A 27,307-nucleotide genomic window follows, 5' to 3' on the forward strand; every position below is an offset into this window, starting at 1 on the left:
GTTCTTTCGTGTAGCACTCCATTTTTAATAACCCTGAACTGTCAGCTGTCACGCTGTCTTTTTTTTCTCGTTGGCAACACTTTACCGCACAAATGGCGCTAAATTTAAATCTTGCATGAATTTTGGGACACCCTATATTTACATGTCAATGTTTGTTTCATCATCATCAACAACAATCATGGGGTCCAATGCCCATAGATGTTTAATGCCATCTTGATATGATTCTTCCATTGCATTCTATTTTGTGCAAGATGACTCAGTTTGTGTATAGAATTTCTGCACCATTTGACAATGTCATTGCCCCATTCTCTGTTTGGTTTTCCTTTTTTGTTCTTTCCTTCAATCATCCCAAACAGTAGCATTTTTATTTTCCTCTCATCGTTCATTCTACATATATGGCCAAAGAGACGTAGTTTCCTTTTGATTATTTTCTGGATCAGGTTTTCTTTTGGTTGTATTTGTCTGTAGATTTCCTCATTGTTCACTTTCTGGATCCAGCTTATTCTCAAGATCTTTCTATAGCACTTCCTCTCAAATGCTAATATCCTCCTTTCAGATTCTCTCAGAAGTACCCAGGTCTCGCATCCATAGAGCATGCTGCTGAAGATACAGATTTCTACAATGTGCAGTTTAGTTTGCATCTTTATAGCTCGGCTCTTCCATATTTTGTCCATGGCTTTTAAAATAGTTATTGCTCTGGCTATTCTAATTTTTATCTCTTTTTTGGGATCCAAGTCATGCGTCATGAAACAAACATGTTCGTGTTTGTTTCAGCATTGCAATTATTCTCTAAGTGGTATTTAGAATTTTTGCTATATGATCCTTGAACTTCAACTTTGTCTACTAAAAATCCAAGATGCCTATCCTGATCAGTTTCTTCTAGTATAATCCCACCAACATAATATGACATTGGATATCTAATCACACTCTACATTTATTAACACTGAACTCACAGCCATTTTCACATGCTCATAATTCCAGCCTATTCAAATCATTCAGCAAGTACTGCATATCAACAACACTCCTGATTACCCTATCTATCTTTGCATCATCAGCAAATAGCTGTATGTTGTTTGTCAAATCGTTCCCAATGACATGAATGCACAGACAGAATAACAATGGACCAAGGAGCCAAGTCACACCAATGGTTTTCTTGAATTTTGCAGATTTACACCCACATACATGACTTTTTGATGTGTCAGTCAGCCATCCACTCATCCATGCCAAATAGTCCATAATCCAATCCCACAATCTCCAATTCATGCAACAATCTTCCATGCTGTGTTCTGTCAAAAGCCTTAGCAAAATCCAAAAGTAACATGGTATATCCATTCCCCTTGTCTAACTCAGTGAGGACATTATAGAATGAGAGCAAGTTGCCAAAACATGACCTTCTCTTAGTAAACCCATGCTGTTTGTTGCAAAGTAGAGAATCAACTGTCAACCCATTTCTGAATACAAGCCTTATTCAACTATTCCAAAATCTTCACCACCAGTCCTGAGATACTTATTGGTTGATAGTTGAATACATCAGTCTTTGCACCATCCCTGTGCAATGAGATTACCATACATTCTTTCCTGTTCTTAAACTCTATTTATATAGCCTGTTCAAGGGAATAGCCAGTTCAGCTGAACACTCTTAGCATCCATACTGATATCCCATCAGTTCCTATTGCAGAATTCTTCTTCGGTTTGTATAACAGCTCTAGTACTTCCTCTTCATACACTAGTTTCCTCATACAGTTAAGAGGTAGCAGTGAGTTCAATGTTGCACACACCAGGTTCACAGCTTTTAACAAAAGCAAAATGGCTACTCATTAGTTGAGCAATCACTTCTGCATGAGTCACCTGCATGCCATGTGCATTCAGTAGAGTTATTCTTTCACATTCATTCTTTCTTTCTTTTAACATGCATAACTGACATTATTATGCATGAGATATTCCTTCCATGTCATCTTTTTCTTATGAATCTCTTGCTTAATTAGATTACACATCATTTCACTTCTACTCTACTACTACTCTATTCTTCGAACTCTAAGGATGCATTCTGAAAGTGCATTATTTGAGTATTTTTTAAACACTTCCCACCCAAGAACTGACAACATGGTGCAGAACCAAACATAATCCTCAGGTGGTCATAATTTCCTACTTTGTAGTTAAGCATGAAACCTTTTCTGAATGGACATTCATAAACTTAGCCATTTTCCGAGTAAGTACTATACTATCACTGTCATCAATCAGATGCAAAACAGTTACATCTTTAACTGAAACCCCTCTCTGACACTATAATCAGATCTAACACTCTTTGACCTTGAGTTCCCTTAGTCATATACTGCTTGAGAAAGTTGTCTTGCAATAACTCAATAAATTCAATTTCATTTTTCTCATGTGATTGCACAGCTACCCAATCAATGTTCAGATAATTAAAGTCCCTCATGATTACTAGTTTCTCACCTACCAATTTTATTTAGTAATGCACTAACAACTGATCTCCTATCCTGTCTATCCTTCCTAAAAATACTGTACCCTTTGCACTCAATACTAGTTGGTGTGTCTGCTTCTGATAGACAGGTCTCATTAATGCTTACAACAACAGGCCCCAATACATTACCCAAGGCAACAAACTCTACTCTTTGTTTCTGATGCTCTTAGCACTCCTAGCATTCGTGTAGACATAAGTCACCTGCATGCTCTTTTGTATACTACACAAATACTTAAAAAAAAAAAAAAAAAAAAATACAACCTTTTGAACAAATTATTATAAACAAAACTAAATAATGTTTAAGAGAGGAAAATCCATATAATCAAACCTTTTCAAGGTCTTCTTCTGACATAAGTAAAAGATCATGAAATGTAACTTCGTGTTCTTGGAACAGAGGTACAAGAGAAGAATAACCCAAACCAGTAAGAAAAAGTTCTAATTCCCCATGACCAACAGTTCTTTTGAAGTATAATCTAAAAGAATTAAGAAACAAATACTAGATAAGTTCTCAAAATTTCTTTATAATGAAAAGATAATAAACTCAAGATTAAAATAACGTTTCATAAGCAAACCTGACATTCATTTTGCATCCCATGAAATTTTTTAAAGCAACTTATTAATGGACTTAGTATCTAGTATTAATAAAATCTGATTTAAACTCAAGACACTTTTGAGACATTTCTTTAATGCTTGAACTGAAATATTTTTTCATGTGAATAAAAATATGTGAATATAAATGTACTGTCTTTGTGACAGAAGTAATTGCTCATATAATTTGGGCAACGAATTTGCCCAAACTATATCATGGCTTGAATGACTACATGGAGTTGACACTATACTGCTAAAATAAATTTTTTCTTTAAATAGTATTATGGCCTATGGAGATTTCATGAGAACCCTTTTCCTATATTTGTTATAGTGAACAATTTCATTATAATGGTGTGTGTTATGATATTTGTGCTATGTCATCCTATCTCATTTGCCAAGTGATATCAATTATAGATGAGGGAATAAATGGAAATCACTGAGATCACATTACGGACATATAAATAGTAACAAAATATACTAAATTACTATTACACTATTTATATACCCATATAAATAAAGTTAGGGTGCTTAAGGGTCAAAGCTGTATAACTGAGAAGAGACCTCCACATAGCCTTGAAAAGAATGCAGAGAACTGACCAGGGCTTCTGACCTAATGTCCAATCCTCAACTTCTCGTTGTGCATCCTGTTGGGTATTTTCCTAGATACTGAACGAACAAGGATAGGCTGGCAATTTGGGATTTAGCGGACCAAATGTTATTCTTATTGGCTTAAACCAATATACAAATTGACGGTACAATATGACAAAATTTCATGCCGGCTGGCACGTTGCCCGGTTAAACAAGGTCCCTGTTTTCGCCAATGGAACCAGGGCGAACAGTGAAAAGTCAGCTACCGGAACAAATCTGAAAGCACACCCCCAACTCAACATCACCAGAGTTAAAGATCGGTACTATCAACATAAGAAGCCTCAATGGCAAAGAAATGGAACTAGCTGAGGAATTAGATAAGTACCAGACCGACATAATAGGGGTGACTGAAACAAAAAAAAAAAAAAAAACTAGTGAGATCTTTCTGAGCAAAAAATACAAAATGTTACATTCAGGAAATTACAATCAAGGAAAAGAAGGAGTAGCCACAGTATTCAACACAAAATAAAAGGCTAATCTTGAATGGTAGGCAGTCTCAAGTATAGTGATGTGGGCAAATATCAGAATGGGGAATTGGACAATGAGACTTATTTGTGCCTATGGTCCCACAGAAAGCTCTATTAAGGTAGAAGTAGAGGAATTTCTTGATGCTTTAGAGAAAGCAACTGACACAATGAGAAAGGAAAAGTTCATCCTTACTGGAGATCTAAATAGAGGAGGAAATTATTGTCAGACATACAAAAATATTTTGGGAAAATTTGGAGAAAAGAGCAAAACTAATAATAATGGCAAATACCTGTTGGATTTCTGCTCAGGACATGGACTGGTTATTACTAACACCATGTTCCAACATAAAAATGTGCACAAATTCGCATGGAGAGAAGAGGCAAGAAATAAGAAAAGTCACATTGACTATGTTATTGTTGATAGTGATGTTTTCTTTCTGGTGCAGGACACCAGAGTGTACAGAGGATTTGAAATTGGAAGTGATCACTATTTAGTCTTGAGCAGAAAAAATTGAATTTCATATTGAAAAGAATAACATGTAAGAAAGTTTTAAAGCGAATAAAAGTTGAGCAGCTCTCAGATGTGAACTGTAGACAATACACAAAGATTATTGAAGAAAAAATGAAAGAGTTTGAGAACAGGAATGAAACCTTGATTGATTCAGCCAGAGAGGCATGTGGTGAGGTTGTCTGCAAGGATAGAAAAATCAGAACTCCATGGTGGACACAGGAAGTTAAAGAAGGAAGCATATCAAAAGTTCCTGGCAAATAAGTCAGCTTGTGCTCTTAGAGAATACAGAGACAAATGCAAGAAAGCTAAACACTGTGTAAAACTAGCTAAACAAAAGTCATGGGAGGAATTTGGCAAGGACATAGAAAATAAATATCAAGAAGGTGGTAAGATATTCTGAAGGTTGTTGAAGAAGCTACAAATGGAGGAAAGAGTCCTGTAAAAGGAGTTAGAGATGATAAACATGACATGAAAATGGGAGAAAAAAATATCCTTGAAGTATGGAGTAATTACTTCAAAAAAATTGCTAAATGAAACAAGCAGTGATAGCACAGTGGTACAAAACTGACCAGGCATGCAGTCAGGAATACATATCCATACTTGAAGTAGAAAGAGCCATCAAAAGCCTGAAATGTGGAAAGGCAGCAGGAGTAGATGATATTAGACTCAAAATGTTGAAATATAGTGGTATAAAAGTCTTACATTCGCTGCACTGCATAGTTTAGAAGGCCTGGACAGAAGAACAAATTCCCGATGATCGGAGTAGAGTTCTCATAGTACAAATATATAAAAAGGGAAATAAAGCTGAATGTGAGAATTACAGAGTTATTTCCCTACTGAGTGTTCCTGGCAAGATTTATGCAAGTATACTTGAGAAACGATTGAGAAGAATTGTGGAAGGAAAGCTTGGTGAAGAACAAGGTGGATTCAGGCCAAATAGGGGCTGTCAGGATCAGATCTTCACTTTACAACAAATAGTTTTGAAAGCATGGGAATATAACAAAGATCTGTATTTAAGTTTAGTCGATCTGGAAAAGGCATAAGACAAGGTGCCAAAAGAGAGAAGCTATTCAATACACTACAGTTATATGGTGTCAATGGGGCATTATATCAAGCAATACTTAGTCTTTATTTGAGTTGTGAGTCAGCAGTTAGAATTGAAGGAAGTACAGGAAGATGGTTTAATGTTAAATCTAGTGTGAGACAAGGATGTACATCATCCCCTCTGTTATTCATTATCTATATGGATCACATTATGAAGAAAATTGGTATTAAACATGATATCAGAATTGGAGATGTTAATGTCAGCTCTTTGCTTTATGTGGACGATGTTATACTTCTAAATAAATTCGCTACAAGTCTGCAAGATTCTCTGACTAAATTGAATAACTGTTGTTATAGATATGGTATGAAGGTCAGCAATAAAAAGACAAAGACAATGAAAATAGGCAGAATCATTGAAAATGTCAGCTGTGTTGTGAATGGAGAATCTGTGGAACAAGTAAAACATTTCAGCTACATAGACACGATTTTTAGTGAAGATGGTAAATTCAACATAGAAATAGACAACAGAATCAGCAAAGCTGGTTTGGTGGGAAGTCAATTGAATAAATTCATAAGGAATCAGAGAGAAATTAGTCGGAACACTAAATTAGCTGTATACAAGACAGTGTTCAAACCAGTTTTAACTTATGGATCTGAGAGCTGGGTCAGAAGTAAAACACTTGACCAAAGACTAGAGACCCGCAGATATGAGAGTCCTGAGAAAGATTAGATACATGAACAGATGGCATCAATGGCAATAGCATATTAAAAATGAGGATATTAGGAAAGAACTAGACATTGTCAGCATTCAGGAATGTGTTAGCAGAACTAATCTCAGGTGGTATGGTCACTTAAACAGAACGGGCGAGGAAAGATCAGCAAAACAAGCATTCTCTGCCAGGTTGGCAGGAAAACGATTCAGGGGAAGACCAAGATATAAGTGGATTGATACAGTACAAAGTGCCTTAGAAGATAGAAATATAAGATCTGATAATGTTGGAGTCTTGACAAGCAACAGACTGATTTGGAGGAAAATTGTAGACAGGAAGTTAGTAATGATATAAATTTTTCATGTAGTACTATCATATCCTGTACACCCCTTGAGGGTACATGTCAGGAATTTGATGATGATATAAATAAAGATTTAATATACTAAAAGGAAAGGTTTAAATAAGTAGAACCAAAATTGCCTATAAGCATGTAGAAAGACATGTGTTTGTCATATATGTTATTTATTTTTTGATGGTATATATTAGAACACAGAATAATAAGTAAATAATTATTTATCGACTTATTGCTGATATTTCGCTGGTGTTATAACCTGTATCTTCAGAGCACAAAAACACAGTTTGTCACAATAAGCGAGACTATAACAACATGGTGTAATCAATGGACTAGTTAAACAAAATTGTAGCAGCAACACAAAGACTAAAATCCTAATTTGGCGCTCTCTATCTGAAAAAACAAAGGTGCAGCTACCACACAAGACTAGAGTCCTAACAAAAGAAAAAAAGCCGGTACTAGTTTTTTCTTAAGATGACTGTCTCCCAGATTTTAGGCAAATTTATACAGCCATATTTGTTAAGATTTGGAGCGTGTTTCAGGGCTTCTGTTGCCTCTAAGAACAATCTCTCCGACTTGTAAGAGCTTCTGTGCAGTACTTTTGTTTTCTTCCAGTTGATCCTGTGTGCATAGGTATTCACAGCATGGTTTGCTAGGTCCGGCTTGCCATAGTGATAATGTCAGATGCATCTTTTATGTTCACAGTTCTTCCTGTTTGACAGTAGTAGGCATGATTACACAAGCAAGGTACTTCGTAAACTCCTGGATGTAATAAAGGAGGAATGCTGTCCTTGGGTCAATAGATAGCAGTTGCTAATTTGATACACGGTCTGAATACGGTGCGTAGTTCATGTTTATTTAGAATTCTAGAAATCTTTTTGGATGTGCCTTTAATGTATGGGTTGGTGATTGCTTTGTTGTAGTTCTCTGTGGTGGATAGCGGAAGGGATTTCTAAGGAGCGTCTAGTATTTTGTTTGTCTTATGGGGATTATAGCCATTGGCCAAGAAGGTGTGGCATAAGTGATCCAGTTAAGCAGCAAGAACATTGTCATTGGAAACAGATTGCTCTTGCTCTGTGGGTTAGCGTTTTTAAAATACCATACTGTTGAGAAGGGTGATGGTGTGATTGTTTGTGTAAATATCTCCCTGTATGTGTGGGTTTTTCTAAAAACTGAAAATGATAAGGAACCATCTGGAAGACGTGTGATAAGTGTATCCAGGAAAAGCAGACAGTTATTAGCTTCCAGTTCCATTCTAAAGTGGATATTTCGATGTTGGCTATTTAAATGCACTAAGAATGTTTCCAATGTCTCTGAGCCATTTGAGACATTCCAATGTCTCATCTCGTCAACATAGCGTAACCAAAGTGTTGGTTTGAGAGTGGCTGTATTGATAGCTAGTTTTTCCAGGTGTTCTATGTAGAAGTTGGCTGGGGGGGGGACATCTATTTGTTTGTATATTTTCCCTTTCCATGTGAAATATCCTGCATGTATTGTGAATTTGAATAGTTCAAATATATCAGGAGGGGGGGGGGGGGGATTGTGACTTCAGTAGAGTGAGGGTTTTCTATTAGTGGTACATTTGTGAATGTACCACTAATATCAAAGCTCACCATTAAGTGTGAGCTTTGTAGGGTATGGTGTTGCAAGATGCTTTTTAGATGGGCTGAATTTTTGACAAAGGAGGGAGGAATTGTCTGTGAGAGTGGCTAGCAGCTTGGCTAAATGTCCAGCTAGTTTGTATGTGGGACTATTTATACTATCCACAATAGGGCATAAGGGTGTACCTTGTTTATGAATTTTTGGTGATCCATAAATCCTAGGTGTTTTAACATGGAAGGGCTTGAGTTTGTTTACTGTGTCTTTGGGCCAGGAAATGACTTTTTTCAATAATTTACATACCTTATTCTTTTGTGTGTTAGTGGGATTGCGATCTATAATTTTGTATGTTGACTGATCTTGTAAAAGCGTGTGCATTTTGTTTTCATATTCTGTTGTGTCCATCACCACAGTTGCATTCACTTTGTCTGCTTTTGTTATGATAATCTGGCTATTATTTTGTAGCTCTTTTACAGCAATGATTTCCTTATGAGGGATGTTATTTTTAAGAGGCTTAGACTTGATTAGGATGTTGGCCACATCTAAACGTATGTTATTGGCTATTGTTGGAGGCCGGTCGTATATTCCCCGTTCGATAGACGCCATTATTTCAGCTTTTAGAACTTGTTTCAGAGTCACGGCAAAATTGTGCCCTCGACTTAAAGCACTAGCAGCTTCTTTGCTTAAGGTGAGCAATGATAAATTCATGACGATGCGATCTTGTTGTAATTGTGGTCGTTGTATAGCACTGCGTTGTTGGAGATTTTCAAACTTTTTTTGGTGCCGGTTTTGACTATGTTGAATTCTTTTTTAGCCGTTCCATTTCTGATGTTGAAGATCTCCGATAGTTCCATATTCAGAATATTATATAGTAATTCACATAGTGCGTTGATGGTTGAATTTGATTTTGCTAACTCCAGATGAGTGGTGTTAATCTGTTCTCATAATAGCGCTACACTCGCTCATTTATAAATGTGTTGGGCTTTGGCCGAGTGGAACTTGTTTATCATTTTTACACAGTTCGGTATTAAATTGATGTCTCGGCATCTCTTTAAGAAGGCGTGGCAACTGTTCAAGTTGCCATGCCAATTTTAACTTCCACTTATCATATTGTCGTGTCTTGCGTATGATATCGTCTCCACGAAGAATCCTTAAACGTGTAGAAAGACGTGTTCGTCGTACATGTTGTTTATTTTTTGACGGTATATATTAGAACACAGAATAATAAGTAAATAATTATTTATTGACTTATTGCTGATATTATAACCAGCATCTTCAGAGCACAAAAACATAGTTTGTCACAATAAGCGAGACTATAACAACATGGTGTAATCAACGGACTAGTTAAACAAAATTGTAGCAGCAACACAAAGACTAAAATCCTAATTTGGTGCCCTCTATCTGAAAAAACAAAGGTGCAGCTACCACACAAGACTAGAGTCCTAAAAAAAAGAAAAAAGTCGGTACTAGTTTTTTCTTAAGATGACTGTCTCCCAGATTTTAGGCAAATTTATACAGCCATATTTGTTGAGATTTGGAGTGTGCTTCAGGGCTTCTGTTGCCACTAAGAACAATCTCTCCGACTTGTAAGAGCTTCTGTACAGTACTTTTGTTTTCTTCCAGTTGATCCTGTGTGCAGGGGTATCCAAAGCATGGTCTGCTAGGCCCAACTTGACTTAATGATAATGCCAGATGTATCTTTTATGTTCACTGATAAGCAAACAAAGAAATCTAAAGATACAGGGAAGAGGAGAAACTCATACTAAGAAAAAACTGTAATTAATTAAAGAGAAAGTATAGGACAAGAAAGAGGAACAAGTCAGTATCTGCACTAGACAAGATAAACAGAACTAGTTTAAGGCAGCCCTTTTAAAATCAAAACAGTGCAGTTTTTTGCATTGTTTTAAATGGAAAAGACCCAAGTTTGCTCTCATCATGACTTGATGAATCTTTATTTGGGCTTTTTTTTTTTTTTTTTTATCTGAAGGTAGTTTTAGCTGGTGTCTTACAGAGGTTAGAAAGTTAGTTCTCTTAAAAATACGAGTCTTACCTTTCACAAACAGGCAAACTGGCTAGAGAGAAAAAACAACAAACACAATCAACAGATGATATTCTCCACATCACTTTGCTAGTTATCATAAAACATAAATCATGGAAGCAACATTGTTAGTCTATTTCAAATATTCTGTATTACTAATATCAACAGCTTACTTGCTTGCTGCAAAACCTTGTTAATGTAATATCAATTTAGTTTTATGTGACACTTTAGTGAAGTAATGTACTATAATGCACATGAAACGATATTGAAACTTGAACTGTTCAACCGTCTTCATGTAATAAATATACCAGACTTCCATCATTTAAGAAATTACCAAATAATCTAATAATTCCTTATTTACAATATGGAAAATGTAGGATAAAAGATGTAATTTTTTTTGGTTTTTTTAATATCTGATTCACACACAAAAGGTCACAAGACCTATAGCAGATCACTGCTGTGTGGGTAAGATCAATCAGAGAAGGAAAATCTGATCATGTTTGGATGTCTGGGTATTATTAAAAGTAGGGGGAGGAAGGATTGAAGTCCTTGCTTGTGAGATATCAGACAGAACTGAATTTTGGAAGCATTGAAGTCTACAAGGTTGTCGTCCTTGCTCCATTGAGATAATATAGCTAGGAAACTGGAATTCAGAACATTGGTTGTGGTGGATCTTGAGGATTCTAATACTTGAGCACTACAAGGTTTGTCAAAGGTTAAGAAGGAATGGCATGCACTGTCATCGGCATAGTCATGGATAGGATTGGAGGTCTGTGAGAGCAGATCATTTATATACAACAGGAAGCAAGTGGGTAAAAGAATGGAACTATGGGATACTCCTGCATTGGTGAAGAAATCTGAGGAAACCATCCACTGTGACACATGGATGGACTGGATGTGGGCCTGTTTCCATGCTATAGGTTAGATGCCAGTTGAATAGGATAGATTGATAGATAACTTTTTAATGCAATAAGTAAGGATACCATCAGGACCAAATGCCTTGTTTGTGTTCGGGTTATTAAGGATTCTTTAGATTTCTTCACAGTTTTGCTGATAATAGGGCCCTCCATTCATTCATTCATTCATTCATCCTACGCATATGACAAAACTGTGGATACAGTGCGAGGTCAATGAAAAAAGATCATTGAATGCATATAAGAAAGAGAGTACACAAAATAACAGAGCCCTGGAACACTTGCATTAGCAGGTTTTCCTACTAATGCAAGTAACCTTGACCATTATTACAATGAACACCTGAGACAAACTCCCAGGTGTTCATTGTAATAAACACCTGAGACAAACTCCCAATTCAATTACAAAGGGTGAAAGGCAGTCTGTTAAGAAGCCCTTGACACCAAACATTATAAAGTCTTAGAAATGTTGAGAGGTAGTGCATTAATTTATGACACTGGATGTTTTGGAAGTTAAATAATTTAACTACCTGAATTGTTCTTTTTATGGCAAACTTAATATATGGATGTAAAAAAACTGATCAATTCATTTTCAATTAACAACCATCATCCCTATCTTGAGTTCATTCATTAACATTTCATTCATTCCTTTTCAATGTCAATATGGTTTGAAGAAATGAGAAAACAAAAATTAGGCTGACCAAAAAAGTGACCAAAATCTGAACACTATAGTTTTGAGAGCTCACTGTCTTCTGACAATGTTACTGTGTGCGAGGCCGACATATTCAACTTCACTATAGAGGGAGGAATGGTCTAACTATGACCTGTTAAAGAATTAGATGCTATATGAATTTCCTTGTCTGGTATGAGACCACCATTCTGCTTAACTGGGGTTTGAAATGATGAGTACCACATTTAGTCTCTAAACAGGGTTTCCAGATTACTTAAGTTACTAATTTAATCTGTGTATCCAAAGTTACAAATGTAACTTGGATACACAGATATACAATCTTTCATTGATGGTATTCACAATGAGTTTTTAAATGAAAGTCTATCCAAATATGGCCAAGAAGTATATTGAGGATTGGTTAAACACTTGAGTATTCATATAATTTTCATAACATAGTGTACATAAAAGCATGAAATAGTAGGTACACCTAAAGAGGGAGAAAAACAGCCAGTAGCAACAGCATGATATAAGCAGATTAAGAAATGCTCAGAGTGAAAACAGCAAGGTCAAAATCATATGAAAAAATTAAAAAACAAGAAAAAGCAATCTCATTAAATCTAAATTGCTGGATCCCTTCAGGAACTTACAAGGTCCCTAGGCTCCTTGTGGAAACATTCCCTAATAGGAGAAAGTATAATTGCATTAATTTCTCCATTAAAAAACTCCACCTAAGTAAACATTATGAATAATAAAGAACTTTCATTCATGTAAATAGCTTCATTAATGTAGCTAATGTCAAAACTAAAAGCTAATGTCTGAAAGCTAATGTCTGAATATTATATATGTGCAGAAATATATAAGAAATCCTACATAAATGTAGGATTGTGTTATTATATATGAAAAAAAAAACACCTCATACTTACTTTGTGCTTTTATTATTAGAAAGGTTCTGATACTTAGAATCTGTAACTGCTTCAGGACAGCCATCAGTTGCACCTTCATGTTGTTCAGCAGCTCTTTCCAGCAATGAGCTGACCTATAAGAGAAGCATGTACTCTAAAATAGAGGAAATTTTATGTAAATTATTGTAATACTGGAGGTTCTGCAATATTACAAAGAAACACATTGAATTATTAAGGTGGAAAGGGGAACTAAAAGATAGTGATGGGTATTATAGTTAGTTTTACAGGCTAAAAGATACTAACATATTGTTTCATCTAAAACATTTGAAATTGTAGTCATTTCAAGTTTTGCAGGATTGGGAGAGTGGAGAGATTCAAATTCCCTTATTAAAAACCTCATTATCTCTTCTTAGAAGAACAAACAATAACAACAAAAAAATATATTATTATTATTAAGAGACCTCCAGAGAGTCAGGAACTCATCTAAGGAGGCCATACTATTTGTACAAGTTGTCATACCTGTTCTTGAATTCATTCATGCTATTTGCACACACAACATCCAAATGGCAATCCACTCCAATCACACACTACTCTATGAGAGATTCTTGACAACATTCATTCTGAACTTCCATGGATGCCCTCGCATCTTTTCCCTATCCTCCATAAAATGAAAAATCCCATCTACTGAAATTCTGTATTACCTTTTCAGAAGTTTGTAAGTCTCAATCATATTACTATTATTACAGGCAACTCCAGGGAGTCATTAGACTCATCGAGGGAGGCCCCAAATCATATTCATCACAACTATTCGACATTCTTACAGTATCTATCATACCTCGCCTTAAACTCATTCACTGTCACAGCATCCACCACAGACTCAGGGAGCGCATTCCACTCATTCACTACTCTAAAAGTAAAGAACCCAGCTCTAACACCTTTACTAACCACACTTTTGCCCAGTTTCCATGGATGTCCCATAGTCCTCCCACAACCAGCCCTGTTCTCAAAAATATCTTCTGAATTAATTTTATAGAAACCCTTCAGTAATTTGAATGTCTCAATCATATCTCCCCTCCTCTGCCTATCAACCAATTTTTGCAACCCACAAATCCTCAACCTGTTCTCATACGGTTCATTCCACAGACCTGCTATCATCTTGGTCACTCGCCTCTGGATCCTCTCCACCTCCTCCCCATCAAGAAGAATCCTAGGTGACCAAATCTGAGCACAGTAGTCGAGATGGGGTCTTATCAAGGCTCGATACAGAGGAACAATAACCTGCTTGTCTCTGCTTGTCAACGTATTCTTCAGCAACCAAGTGATTTAATGAGCTGATTTGGCCACTTTTGCAATGTGTCCCCTAAATTTCAATTCCTTATCCACCAACACTCCTAAATCTCATGCCTCATCAATTTCCTGGAGCACGGTTCCACCAATGCAGTAAACTGCCGCCAATCTTTTCACCCCAAAATGCATAACCTTACATTTTGCCACATTAAATTGACATCCATTCTCCTTAGCCCAGACCTCCAATCTATCCAAATCATCCTGCAAAATTTTGACGTCATCTGCATTCACTATTGCCCTACCCAAATTCGCATCATCCACAAACAAATGAACTGTTCCTCTCAGATCCTTTCCTATATCATTTATGAACAAATTAAACAGCAGTGGTCCAAGAACATATCCTTGTGGCACACCACTAGTCACAGGCGGTCTTGTGGACTCTACTCCTGAGTAAACCACTCTCTGATATCTCTCCGTCAACCACCCTCCTATCCATCTCACCAACCCTATGTCCATTCCCATATGCTGCAATTTACTGATTAGAATTCCATGTGGTATCCTGTCAAAGGCCTTAGCAAGGTCCAGTAGAATCACTGTAAACCCATTACCCTTATACAGTTCAGCCGTCACTGTGTTATAATACGTGAGCAAGTTACTGAGGCATGACCTACCCTTCACAAAACCATGCTGTCCCCGATACAGTATCCCATTTTCTTCTATCCAATCTTGTATTTTCCTCTTGACTATTTTCTCTAAGACCTTGATAATGATTCCTGTTATGCTGATTGGCCAGTAATTTTCAACAGCAGCCTTGGAACCACCTTTGTGCAGTGGAACCATTTTCCCCTCTTTCCACCCCCTTGGGCTGGAAAGAGGGGAAAATTTGAGCCTCAGGACTGACCCAGTCCTGAGGCTCAAATTAAACAAAATGGTCAAGGGCACTGACAATTCTTTGGCCGCTTCACGTACGACACGAGCTGGTATACCATCCAATCCCACAGATGTATTGACATTGAGGTTCTGTAATAGACTAGTTACCTCTACTTCATTCATCACAATTCCAGTATAAGCTGTTGGTTCTTCCATTCCTGCAAAGTCACCACCTGGATGATATACTCTTGCAAAGTGCTCGCTCAGTAATTCCACAATATCGACTGATTCGGTTACCTCCCTACCCTCAGCATTTTTTAAGATCATTCTACCATGAGCATTTTTCCTTTTACTTGCAACATATTGAAAAAACTGTTTGGGATTCTCTTTAGCCTGCGTGGCCAATTTCCTTTTGTAATCTGCTTTTGCTTTTCTTACCACCCTTGTTACCATCCTGGCCTGAGCTTTATGCTGTTCCTGCGCCTGATGGTCACCCTTCTCCTTAAATTCCCTCCACAATTGTTTCTTTTTTTGCAGCTCAAGCTTAATATTGTTATTCATCCATTTAACCCCTACTTCATTTATTATTAGGATTCTTGGTATACAGTCAACCATTGCCTCCTGCAAGCAGTTCTTAACCACCTCCCATGCACTATCAACATCCAGCCCTTGCAGTTTTACATGCCATGGCATTGAGCCAAGCACACACCTAAGCTTGTCATACTTACCAGCCCGGTAATTCCACATGTACCCTGTCTTAATTGTAAATTCGACTCCTTTAGCCACCTCCCAAGTCATGACGTTATGGTCACTCTCACCAATTGGTGGCAACATGGTCATGTTCGTCACAGCCACATTCTCAGTTGCAATTAATAGGTCCAGCACTCTCTGCCCCCTGGTATTTTCCAATACATGTTGCCGTAGATAGTTGTCCCTTAATAACCGCATAAAATCCAATTCCTTCCTCCCATGTGCCCTCTCCTCCTTCCAGTCAATGTTACCATAATTGAAATCACCCATAATAATTACCCTCCTTCCACTCATTTCTTCTATTTGCTTATGCATATTATCTCCACCATCCACTCCATCACTCACATCTTTACCTGTCCAGCAATTACAGCAGAGCCTTGCAAGAAATAGATCCTAATCGTGAACAACAGGATTAGGATCTATTTCTAACAAAATAGATCCTAATCCTAATCTATACAAACAAAATCACAGACATAGCCAAAGCAGTACAAGGAGCAGACGGAAACATCTAAGACTCTTCAAAGGACAAGACAACAACAACAACCCGGTCTATAGCAGCACCCAATTGTATATTTTGTTCTGCTAGATTCTATCTCGCACCAAACAGCCTCAAATGTGCTTTTTTCCCCATCCTGCAGTTCAACTTCTATACTCCTTGGCTGAAGCTCATCAGCTATCATCAATAACACTCCTCCCCCCTTTTTATTCACCCTGTCACTCCTGAACATGCTATATCCGTCGCATTCAATCCCACTAGCTTTATCATCTTCTGTCAGCCATGTTTCACTAATACCGACAACCTGTGGCCTGGAAGTGCCAACCATGGCCAAAAACTCTTCCTTCTTGTTCCTAATACTCCTGGCATTAGTGTACATGAATCGCAGAAGCCCATTTGTCCCATCCCTACTTTGATGCCTTATACTAACTATCCCATTCTGATTTGTTGTCCGTCGTACTCGCTCGGGCATAATATACTCATTCATACACTTAACTGCCCCCCTAAAGTCTGCATATCTACTCCCCCCCCCTTAATAAATCTAGTTTCCCTGAGTCTGTACATCCACTTCCACATCATTCATCAACACTCTTTCAAGTCTCCGTACACCAACTCTTCAAATGTAACCCATCCATCTTATATAAGTCCTTTCGCCCATCGAACTCATTCCACACATCCACAAATTTCACACCACTCTCCATGCATAACCCACGCATAAAGTCATTGGCAATTATGGCCCTCCTTCTAAACACTTCGCTGTCATACCGCAGTAAGATACTCACCATCCTAACTCTCTCACTCTTCTCTTTTGCTACCTCAAACAACTCCCTCACATCCTCTATCATTTCCATTTTGTCCTCTTTCAAATCATTCGTTCCTGCCACGATTATCATCTCTTTCACCCTCTGTTTTTGCAGTCGAATAGATTTGCTGACGTCCTTTATGTTCACACCCGGCTGGTACGACTTCGTTAAACTCTCAATTATTACGCCTCTTAATAGCGAATCCCCATACAGCACTCGCTCCTTCATTTTATTGACGTTTCCGAACATTCTATTATTTGCCGTCACAGACTTCCGCCGGTTATTTGTCGGTACGTTCAACACACATTTTTCCATACGCTCCAGTTGTCTTTTAGCTCTATGTATCGCACCATTCAAAAGGGCAATTTCACTGCTCGCATTTATCTCACCATTTTCATTATCGATCAAATCATCCATTCTTTCTGTGTTTCTACCTTCATTTACACTTTCAGCGATGCTCTCACACCTATCTGGCACTACCACGCAATTCTCTAGCACACCGCCATTTTCTACATGCTGACTATCGTTAACGATATCACTATCGACACATGAAACACGCTTTAAGTCCTCATTCTCTTTACACTTTCTACACATATTAACTCCACTATCACTTTCTAACCAGACTCCCACCGCTCTTCGCAAGGCATACATCTCACAGACAGCACATTGCATAAATTCGTTTACATCAAAACTCTTAAACAAACATGGCGACCTGGCCGCCATTTTTTTCTTTATCAGTGCCATGTGTACGCTATCTTTTCTTAAAATATCACGCCACTTTCTCCTGTTTCCTAGTGTCTGCAGCCTACAAATTCTCGATCTGTCTTCATAATCTGCATTCCACAATCCAGATATCATTTTTGACACTCTTTGCACAAACACACTCTCTCTCTCTCTCTCTCCCCACTGTATCAGAATCATCATGGAAACCAAACCTATGTGCAATAGTCCAAGTGGGGTCTTATCAAAGCTTTGTAAAGAAGCAAAATGGCTTCCTTACCTTTACGTGTCAAGGTTTGTTTCAGCATTGCCATTATTCTCAGAGTTGTATTTACAATTTTTGCTATAAGACCCTTGAACTTCAACTTCCTGTCTACTAAAACACCAAGATCCCTAGCATCATCAGTTTCATTGAGCATAATCCCACCAATATAGTACTGTATGACTTTACATTTATTAACACTGAAATGACAGCCATTATCACATGCCCACAATTCCGGTCTATAATCATTCTGCAAGTACTGCATATCTAGCACTCCTGATTAATCTACCTATCCTTGCATCATCAACAAATAGCTGTATATCACATGGCAAATTCTTCCCAATGTCATTAATGTACAGAATTAATAACAATGGACCAAGGTCTAATCTTTGAGGCATGATCACCTTGAATTTTGCAGACTCACGCCCCCATACATGACTTTTTTGATATATGTCAGTCAGCCATCCTCTTATCCATGCCACACAGTAAATGATCCAATCCCACATTCTCTAATTAATGCAAGAGTTTTCCATGCTGTATTCTGTCGAAAGCCTTAGCAAAATCCAAAAGTAACATGGTGTATCTATTCCCCTTGTGTAACTCAGTGGGGACATTATAATAGAATGTGAGCAAGTTGCTAAAAGATGACCTTCCCTTAGTAAATCCATGTTGTTCATTGCAAAATAGAGATTCCATATCAACCCATTTCTGAATGCAAGCCCTAACCAACTTTTCTAAAATCTTTACCACAACTCCTGAGATACTGATTGATTGATACGTGCGGGAAGGCTTATGTGTTCATCGTACATGTCGATTAATTTTAATGGTATAGATAAGAACACATACTGATAAGAAAATAACTATTTATTAACTTATCGCTCGTATTCTATCCAGCATCTTCAGAGCACAAAAGCAGTTTTTCACAGTACGCAAGACAACCACAATCTGGTATAACAATGGGATTAGTTTGAACAATTGTAACATACAACACAAAGACTAAAGTCCTAATTAGGCACCATCTATGTTGGGGAAAAAAAAAGAGAAAAATAGAGAGAAAGCAGGTATCAATTTGGTCTTAAGATGATTGTCTTCCAAATCTTAACAAATTTATTCAGCCATACTTGTTGAGGTTTGGAGTATGTTTCAAGGCTTCTGTTGATTCCAGGAACAACCTCTCTGACTTATAAAAACTTCTGTGCAGCACTTTTGTTTTTTACCAATCAATCCTGTGTGTAGGGGGGGGTATCTAAAGCATGGGCTGCTAGACCTGACTTTGCCATAGTGATTGTGCCAGATGTATTTTTTATGTTCAATGAGGCAGATGTCCACAGTTCTTCCTGTCTGTCCATAGTAAGCTCAATCACATGAACAGGGCACTTCATAGACTCCTGGATGTGATAAAGGAGAGAGTCTATCCTTGGGTAAACAGATGCAAGTTGCCAATTTCACATACGGTTTAAATATGGTGTGTAGCTGATGTTTATTAAGCACTCTAGATATCTTTTCAGATGTGCCTTTAACATATGGGATGGTGAGAGTTTTGTTGTAGTCTTCTGTGGTAGACAATGGGAAGGGTTTCTGGGGAGCATTTAGTATTTTGTCTATCTTATGGGGATTATAACCATTGGCCAAGAAGGTGTGTGAGGTAAGCTTGTGAGTTCAGCAGTGAGAGCAATGTCATTGGAACAAATTGCTCTAGCTCTGTGGGTTTTCAGGATACCATATTGTTGAGATGGGCGATGGTGTGATTGTTTGTATAAATATCTCCCTGTATGTGTGGGTTTTCTATAAACCTAGAATGATAAGGAACCATCTGGAAGACATGTGATTAGTGTATCCAAGAAGGGCAGACAGTCATTAGCATCCAGTTCCATTGTAAAGTGGATTTTTGGGTGTTGGCTATTTAAATGCGCTAAGAACGTATCCAATGTGTCTGGACCATGTGGCCAAACAGCAAGTATATCATCAGCATAGCATAGCCAAAGCCTTGGTTGAGTGTGGCTGTATTGATAGCTATCTTTTCCAAGTGTTCAATGTAGAAGATGGCTAAGGAGGGAGAAAGGGGGTGGTGAGCCAATTGCTGTCCCATCTAATTGTTTGTATATTTTCCCTTCCCATGTAAAATAGTCTGACTGTCTTGTGAATTTAAATAGTTGAAATATGTCAGGGGGAAATTGTGATTTTAGTAAATAAAGGGGTTTCAATTAAAGACATGTTTGTAAATAGTGATTTGATATCAAAACTCACCATTATGTCTGAACTTTTTAAGGTATCGTTTTCTAAAATACTTTTTAGGTGGGTAGAATTTTTACCCAAAGGAGAGAGAATTGTTTGTGACTGTGGCTAATAGCTTGGCTAATGTCTAGCAAGTTTATATGTGGGACTTTTTATACTATTCACAATAGGGGCGTAAGGGTGTACTTTGTGAATTTTTGGTGCTCCATATATCCCGGGTATTTTAAAGTGGAAGGGCTTGAGTTTGTTAACTGTTTCTTTATTCTAGGAAGTGACTTTGTTTAATAATTTGAGCACCTTATTCTTTTGCAAGTTGGTGAGATCACAATCTATAATTTGATATGTTGACTGATCATGACACGTCTTCCAGATGGTTCCTTATTATTCCTGATTTATAGAAAACCCACACATACAGGGAGATATTTACACAAACAATCATACCATCACCCATGTCAACACTATGCTATCCTAAAAACACTAACCCACAAAGCTAGAGCAATTTGTTCCAATGACATTGCTCTCACTGCTGAACTCACACCTTCTTGGCCAATGGCTATAATCCCCATAAGATAGACAAAATATAAAATGCTCCCCAGAAATCTCCCCCCCCCCCACTGTCTACCACAGAAGACAACAAAACTGTCACCATCCCATACATTAAAGGCACATCTGAAAAGATATCTAGAGTACTTAATAAACATCAACTACGCATTGTATTTAAACCACACTTGAAATTGGCAACTCACATCCATTGACGAAAGGATTTCCTTTATCACATCCAGGAGTCTATGAAGTGCCCTGTTCATATGATCAAACTTACTACGGACAGACAGGAAGAACTGTGGACATCCGCCTTAGTGAACATAAATACATCTGGTACTATCGCTATGGTAAGTCAGGTCTAGCAGACCATGCTTTAGATACCCCTACACACAGGATCAATCAGAAAAAAACAAAGGTGCTGCACAGAAGCTTTTATAAGACAGAGAGGTTGTTCCTGGAATCAACAGAAGCTTTGAAACATACTCCAAACATCAACAAGTATGGCTGTATAAATATGTCCAAGATTTGGGAGATAGTCATCTTAAGACCAAATTATCATCATCATCATCAAATTCCTGACATGTACCCTCAAGGGGTGTACAGGATATGATAGTACTATGTGAAAAAAATTACATCATTACTACCTTCCTATCTACAATTTTCCTCCAAATCAGTCTGTTGCTTGTCAAGACCCCAATATTATCAGATCTTATATTTCTATCGTCTCAGGCACTTTATACTGCATCAATCCACCTATATCTTGGTCTTCCTCTGGGTCATTTTTGCTGCCAACCTGGCAGAGAACACTTGTTTTGCTAATCTTTCTTCGCCCATTCTGTTTAAGTGACCATACCACCTGAGAATAGCTCGGCTAATGCATTCCTGGATGCTGACAATGTCAAGTTCTTTCCTAATATCCTCGTTTTTAATATGATATTACCATTGATGCCATCTGTTCACACCTCTAATCTTTCACGGGACTCTCATATCTGCGGTCTCTAGACTTTAGTCAAATGTTTTTCTTTTGACCCAGCTCTCAGATCCATAAGTTAAAACTAGTTTGAAACTTGTATACAGCTAATTTAGTGTTCCGACTAATTTCTCTCTTATTCCATATGCATTTATTCAATTGAATTCCCACCAAACCAGCTTTGCTGATTCTGTTGTCTATTTCTATGTTGAATTTACCATCTTCACTAAAAATTGTGTATAAGTAGCTGAAATGTTTTACATGTTCCACAGGTTCTCCATTCACAACACAGCTGACATTTTCAATGATTCTGCCCATTTTCATTGTCTTTGTCTTTTTATTGTTGACCTTCATACCATATCTATTACAACAGCTATTCAATTTAGTCAGAGAATCTTGCAGACTTGTAGTGGATTTATTTAGAAGTATAACATCATCCGCATAAAGCAAAGAGCCGACATTAACATCTCCAAATTTGATATCATGTTTAATACCACTTTCCTTCATAATGTGATCCATATAGATAATGAATAACAGAGGGGATAATGTACATCCTTGTCTCACACCAGATTTAACATTAAAACATCTTCCTGTACTTCCTTCAATTCTAACTGCTGACTTACAACTCAAATAAAGACTAAGTATTGCTTGATATAATGCCCCATTGACACCATATAACTGTAGTGTATTGAATAGCTTCTCTCTTGGCACCTTGTCATATGCCTTTTCAAATCAACAATACTTAAATACAGATCTTTGTTATATTACCATGCTTTCTCAACTATTTGTCGTAAAGTGAAGATCTGATCCTGACAGCCTCTATTTGGCCTGAATCCAGATTGTTCTTCACCCAGCTTTTCTTCAACAATTCTTCTCAATCGTTTCTCAAGTATACTTGCATAGATCTTGGCAGGAACACTCAGTAGGGAAATACCTCTGTAATTCTCACATTCAGTTTTATTTCCCTTTTTATATATGGGTACTATGAGAGCTCTACTCCAATCACTGGGAATTCGTCCCTCTGTCCAGGCTTCCTGAACTATGCAGTGTAGCCACTGTAAGACTTTTATACCACCATACTTCAGCATTTCTGGTCGAATATCATCTACTCCTGCTGCCTTTCCACATTTTAAGCCTTTGATGGCTTTTTCTACTTCAAGTATGGATATGTATTCCTGACTGCATGCCTGGTCAGTGTTTTTTTACCACTGTGCTGTCATCACTGCTAGTTTCATTTAGCAATTTTTTTGAAGTAATTACTCTATACTTCAAGGATATCTTTTTCTTCCATTTTCATGTCACCTTTATCATCTCTAACTCCTTTTACAGCACTCTTTCCTCCATTCCTAAGCTTCTCCAACAACCTCCAGAATATTTTGCCGCCTTCTTGATATTTATTTTCTATATTCTTGCCAAAGCCTTCCTTGACTTTTGTTTAGCTAGTTTCACAAAGTGTTTAGCATTCTTGCATTTGTCTCTGTATTCTCAAAGAGCACAAGCTGATTTATTTGCCAGGAACTTTTGATATGCTTTCTTCTTTTCCTTCACTGCCTCTTTAACTTCCTGTGTCCACCATGGAGTTCTAATTTTTCTATCCTTGCAGACAACTTCACCACATGCCTCTCTAACTGAATCAATCAGGGCTTTCTTCAAGGCTTGCCACTGAATCTCCGAGGTTTGATTCCTGTTCTCAAACTCTTTCATTTTTTATTCAATAATCTTTGTGTATTTTAGTCTACAGTTCACATCTGAGAGCTGCTCAACTTGTATTCGCTTTAAAACTTTCTTACATGTCATTCTTTTCAATATGAAAATCAATTTTATCCTGCTCAAGACTAAATAGTGATCACTTCCCATTTCAAATCCTCTGTACACTCTGGTGTTCTGCACCAGGAAGAAAACATCACTATCAACAATAACATAGTCAATGAGACTTTTCTTATTCCTCGCCTCTTCTCTCTAATAACCAGTCCATGTCCTGAGCAGAAATCTAACAGATATTTGCCATTATTATTAACTATGCTCTTTTCTCCAAATTTTCCAAAAATATTTTTGTATGTCTCATAATCATTTCCTACTCTATTTAGATCCCCACAAGGACCAACTTTTCCTTTTTCATTGTGTCAATTGCTTTTTCTAAAGCATCAAAAAATTCCTCCATTTCTACCTTAGTAGAATCTTCTGTGGGACCATAAGCCCAAATAAGTCTCGTTGTCCAGTTCCCCATTCTTATATTTGCCCACATTACTCTACTTGAGACTGACTGCCATTCATGAAGATTAGCCTCGTATTTTGTGTTGAATACTATGGCTACTCCTTTTCCTTGATTGTCATTGCCTGAATATAACATTTTGTATTTATTGCTCAGACAGATCTCACCAGTTGTCTTTTTTGTTTCAGTCATCCCAATTATGTCAATCTGGTACTTATCTAATTCCTCAGCTAGCTCCATTTCTTTGCCATTCAAGCTTCTTATGTTGATAGTACCGATCTTTAACTCTGGTGATGTTGAGTTGGGGTGTGTTTTCAGATTTGTTCCAGTAGCTGACTTTTCGCTGTTCACCCTGGTTCCCTGGCGAAAACAACGGGGGCCTTGTTTAACCAGGCAACGTGCCAGCCGGCATGAAATTTTGTCATGTTGTACCATCATTTTTTATTTTGGTTTAACCAATAAAATATAATTTGGTCGGCTAAATCCCAAATTGCCAGCCCATCCTCGTTCATTCAGTATCCAAGTAGATACCCAATAGGATGCACCATGAGAAGGTGAGGATTGGACATTAGGTCAGAAGATCTGGTCGGTTCTCCGCATTCCTATATTTTGGGAACTGAAAGGCCAACTGTCTACCAATTCCCAAAACCCCAACTTCCAAAACTCAACATCAAAAAAGCAGAAATGATAATTTGAAATATTTCACGACAAGAATACAGTGATACTGGAAGAAGACAATGGAAACAGCACTATCACTCCAAAAACCAAGGATCATTAAAAAAAAAAATTAGGAAAAAATGTTACAGATACATCAACTTATACTAAACTAGAAAATTATCCAGCTAGGAACATACAATACTAAGAACCTATCATAGAAATATGATTACTTTGCCAAAATTCAAAAAGAACATCTAAAGCAACTGGTTCCAAATGGGTTTACTCAAAAGTTCAGAGAGGATCCCTTCCACCACTAGCGGCAAGAGGCATCAAACAATACCCTTTATTTAAATATCGTTTCATTACAATGTTTCATCATACATCAAAACCTCAGCATACTTAGCAGAGAAACTAAAAATATGCCCACATGATCAAAAGATTACGATAATCTTAACTACTTAATATTATTACTCCAGCATGGTGGCATGGTCTCCATAATTTTACCATAACAAAAATAAAATTGCCTCAATTACATATTCCCTAGGTTCAACCAATGTGACAAAAATTGGTGTCACTATGCAAGAATGTTATTATGACCTGCGTTTTTTTTTTTTTTTTTTTTATTTCTGTCTGTCTGCAATCAACTTCCTCCTTTCTTGTGGGAAGAGGGGGAGATAAGATATTTTTTTCTTACAGTCAAAATCTCAGGTTTTTTACTTTTTGCTTAATATTCCACAGAAATGCACTATGTGCAGTAATGATGAAAGGTGAAGACCACCTGTCTACAAATTCCCAAAAGTTAAGTCTAAAACAGTTCCCCACCTGCTCCCATAGGAGAGGATGTTAAAGGATCATCGTCGTCGTCATCATCAAATTCCTGACATATACCTTCAGTGGAGTGTACAGGACATTATGATAGTACTACATGGAAATACTTAATTAGGAAGTTAGTAATTAACTAACTTCCTATTGACAATTTTTCTCCAAATTAACTTGTTATTTGTCAACATTACAATATTATCATTTTATATATTTATCTTCTAAGGCACTTTTTACTGTATCAATCTACATAGGTCTTGGTCTTCCTCTGGATCTTTTATCAGCCATCCTGGCCAAGAGTACTTGCTTTGCTACTGAAGATTGGTTCTGCTAACATATTCCTGAATGCTAATAATGTCAAGATCTTTTGTAATATTTTTAATATGATACTTCCACTGATGTCATCTATTCAGATCCTTAATCTTTCTCAGGACTCTCAATATCTGGTCACCAGTCTTTGATCAAGAGTTTTATTTCTATGTCACCTCTCAGATCCATAAGCTAAAACTGGTTTGAACACTGTCTTATATATAGTTAGTTTAGTGTTTTGACTAATTTTTCTCTTATTACATATAAATTTACCATATCAGCTATACTAATTCTGCTGTCTATTTCTAAATTTAATTTACCACCTTCACTAAAAATTGTGCCTACATAGCTGAAATGTTATACTTGTTCTATAGGTTCTCCATTGAGGATGCAGTTGAAATTTTCAATGTTTCTACCTATTTTCATTGTTTTCACCTTTTCAATACACATACCAAATTTATTACAGTAGTCATTCAAAAGAAAGTAAGGTTCCCCCTGTAATACAATACCCAGCTTATCTAATGCTTCCACCAGCTCTATACTGCAAATAGCAAAAAAAAAAAAACTTGCAGGTTTGCTAAATGTTATTAAAAGTCGCAGTATTTATTACAATATATTTAGTCGATATCCACATTTAATAAATGCTAATATTAAAATGTGTTTTTATTTTATTTTTTCTCGTCACTTTAGCACCCCTTGAAGAAGGCATCCGAAGTAATGCATCACCTGCTTACAGAGTTAAGCTGGCACTATGTACAATCTTCCCACATTACATAAATGCATGTAATAATAAGGTCATGCATTGTGTTGTAAAGCAACTTATAGCCAAGATTTTCTTTAGCAGGAATTTCTTAAATCGAGAACACTGAATGCATAAATTAAAACATTTGAAACTGCTAAAATTTTAAGCATTTACTTTTAGATTGGCTAAGGACTGTCAACATACAGGTTGCATAATCATCATGTGAACAGAACTGAAAAGAAACAGAATAGTATATAAGCAATGCCTACCTCCATGTGATCCTGAGCATATGCCAAATCAGCTGGTGTCTGTCCTGAACTGCATATATGATTAGGATCTGCTTTAGCATTAAGTAATACTCTCACTATTTGACCATGACCCTTGGAAGCTGCCCATGAAAGAGCCTACAAGAAATTTTTTTTTTCTGGGTGCAATTAAATAAGCATGCACAAATAAACTGAACTCTGAGCAAACATTTAATTCAAAAAATCTTAAAATAATATAACCTTAGGTGTTCCTAATCTATACTGAAAAGAGGAATATATTTTTTAAGGATTTGCTATGTAGTTATTTCATAATTCAGTAAAATTCAATATGCTTAATATGATTTCAGGCTCAATATGCTCAAATGAAAAGTACAATAGGTACAACTTAATGTAATTGCAGTATATAAGATATAATTAATGGATGGGTCACTACAAGCGTTGAAA

General features: G+C 37.0%; 1 protein-coding gene across 1 annotated transcript in view; it reads right to left on the reverse strand.

Moving 5' to 3' along the window:
- LOC150109261 (ankyrin repeat, SAM and basic leucine zipper domain-containing protein 1-like) overlaps positions 1 to 27,307 on the reverse strand; it is a 162,119-nt gene that overhangs the window by 63,590 nt on the left and 71,222 nt on the right. The window contains exons 6-8 of the mRNA XM_090406814.1: positions 26,867 to 27,001; positions 12,944 to 13,056; positions 2,811 to 2,955 (exon numbers count right to left, since the gene is read on the reverse strand). Coding sequence (XP_090262940.1) covers positions 2,811 to 2,955; positions 12,944 to 13,056; positions 26,867 to 27,001 — 393 coding nt within the window. The remainder of the gene's footprint in view (positions 1 to 2,810; positions 2,956 to 12,943; positions 13,057 to 26,866; positions 27,002 to 27,307) is intronic.

Source organism: Typopeltis vanoorti, chromosome 2 (genome assembly GCF_054136105.1).
Source record: "Typopeltis vanoorti isolate ZY-2024b chromosome 2, IOZ_Tvanoo_1.0, whole genome shotgun sequence".
NCBI lineage: Eukaryota > Metazoa > Arthropoda > Arachnida > Uropygi > Thelyphonidae > Typopeltis > Typopeltis vanoorti.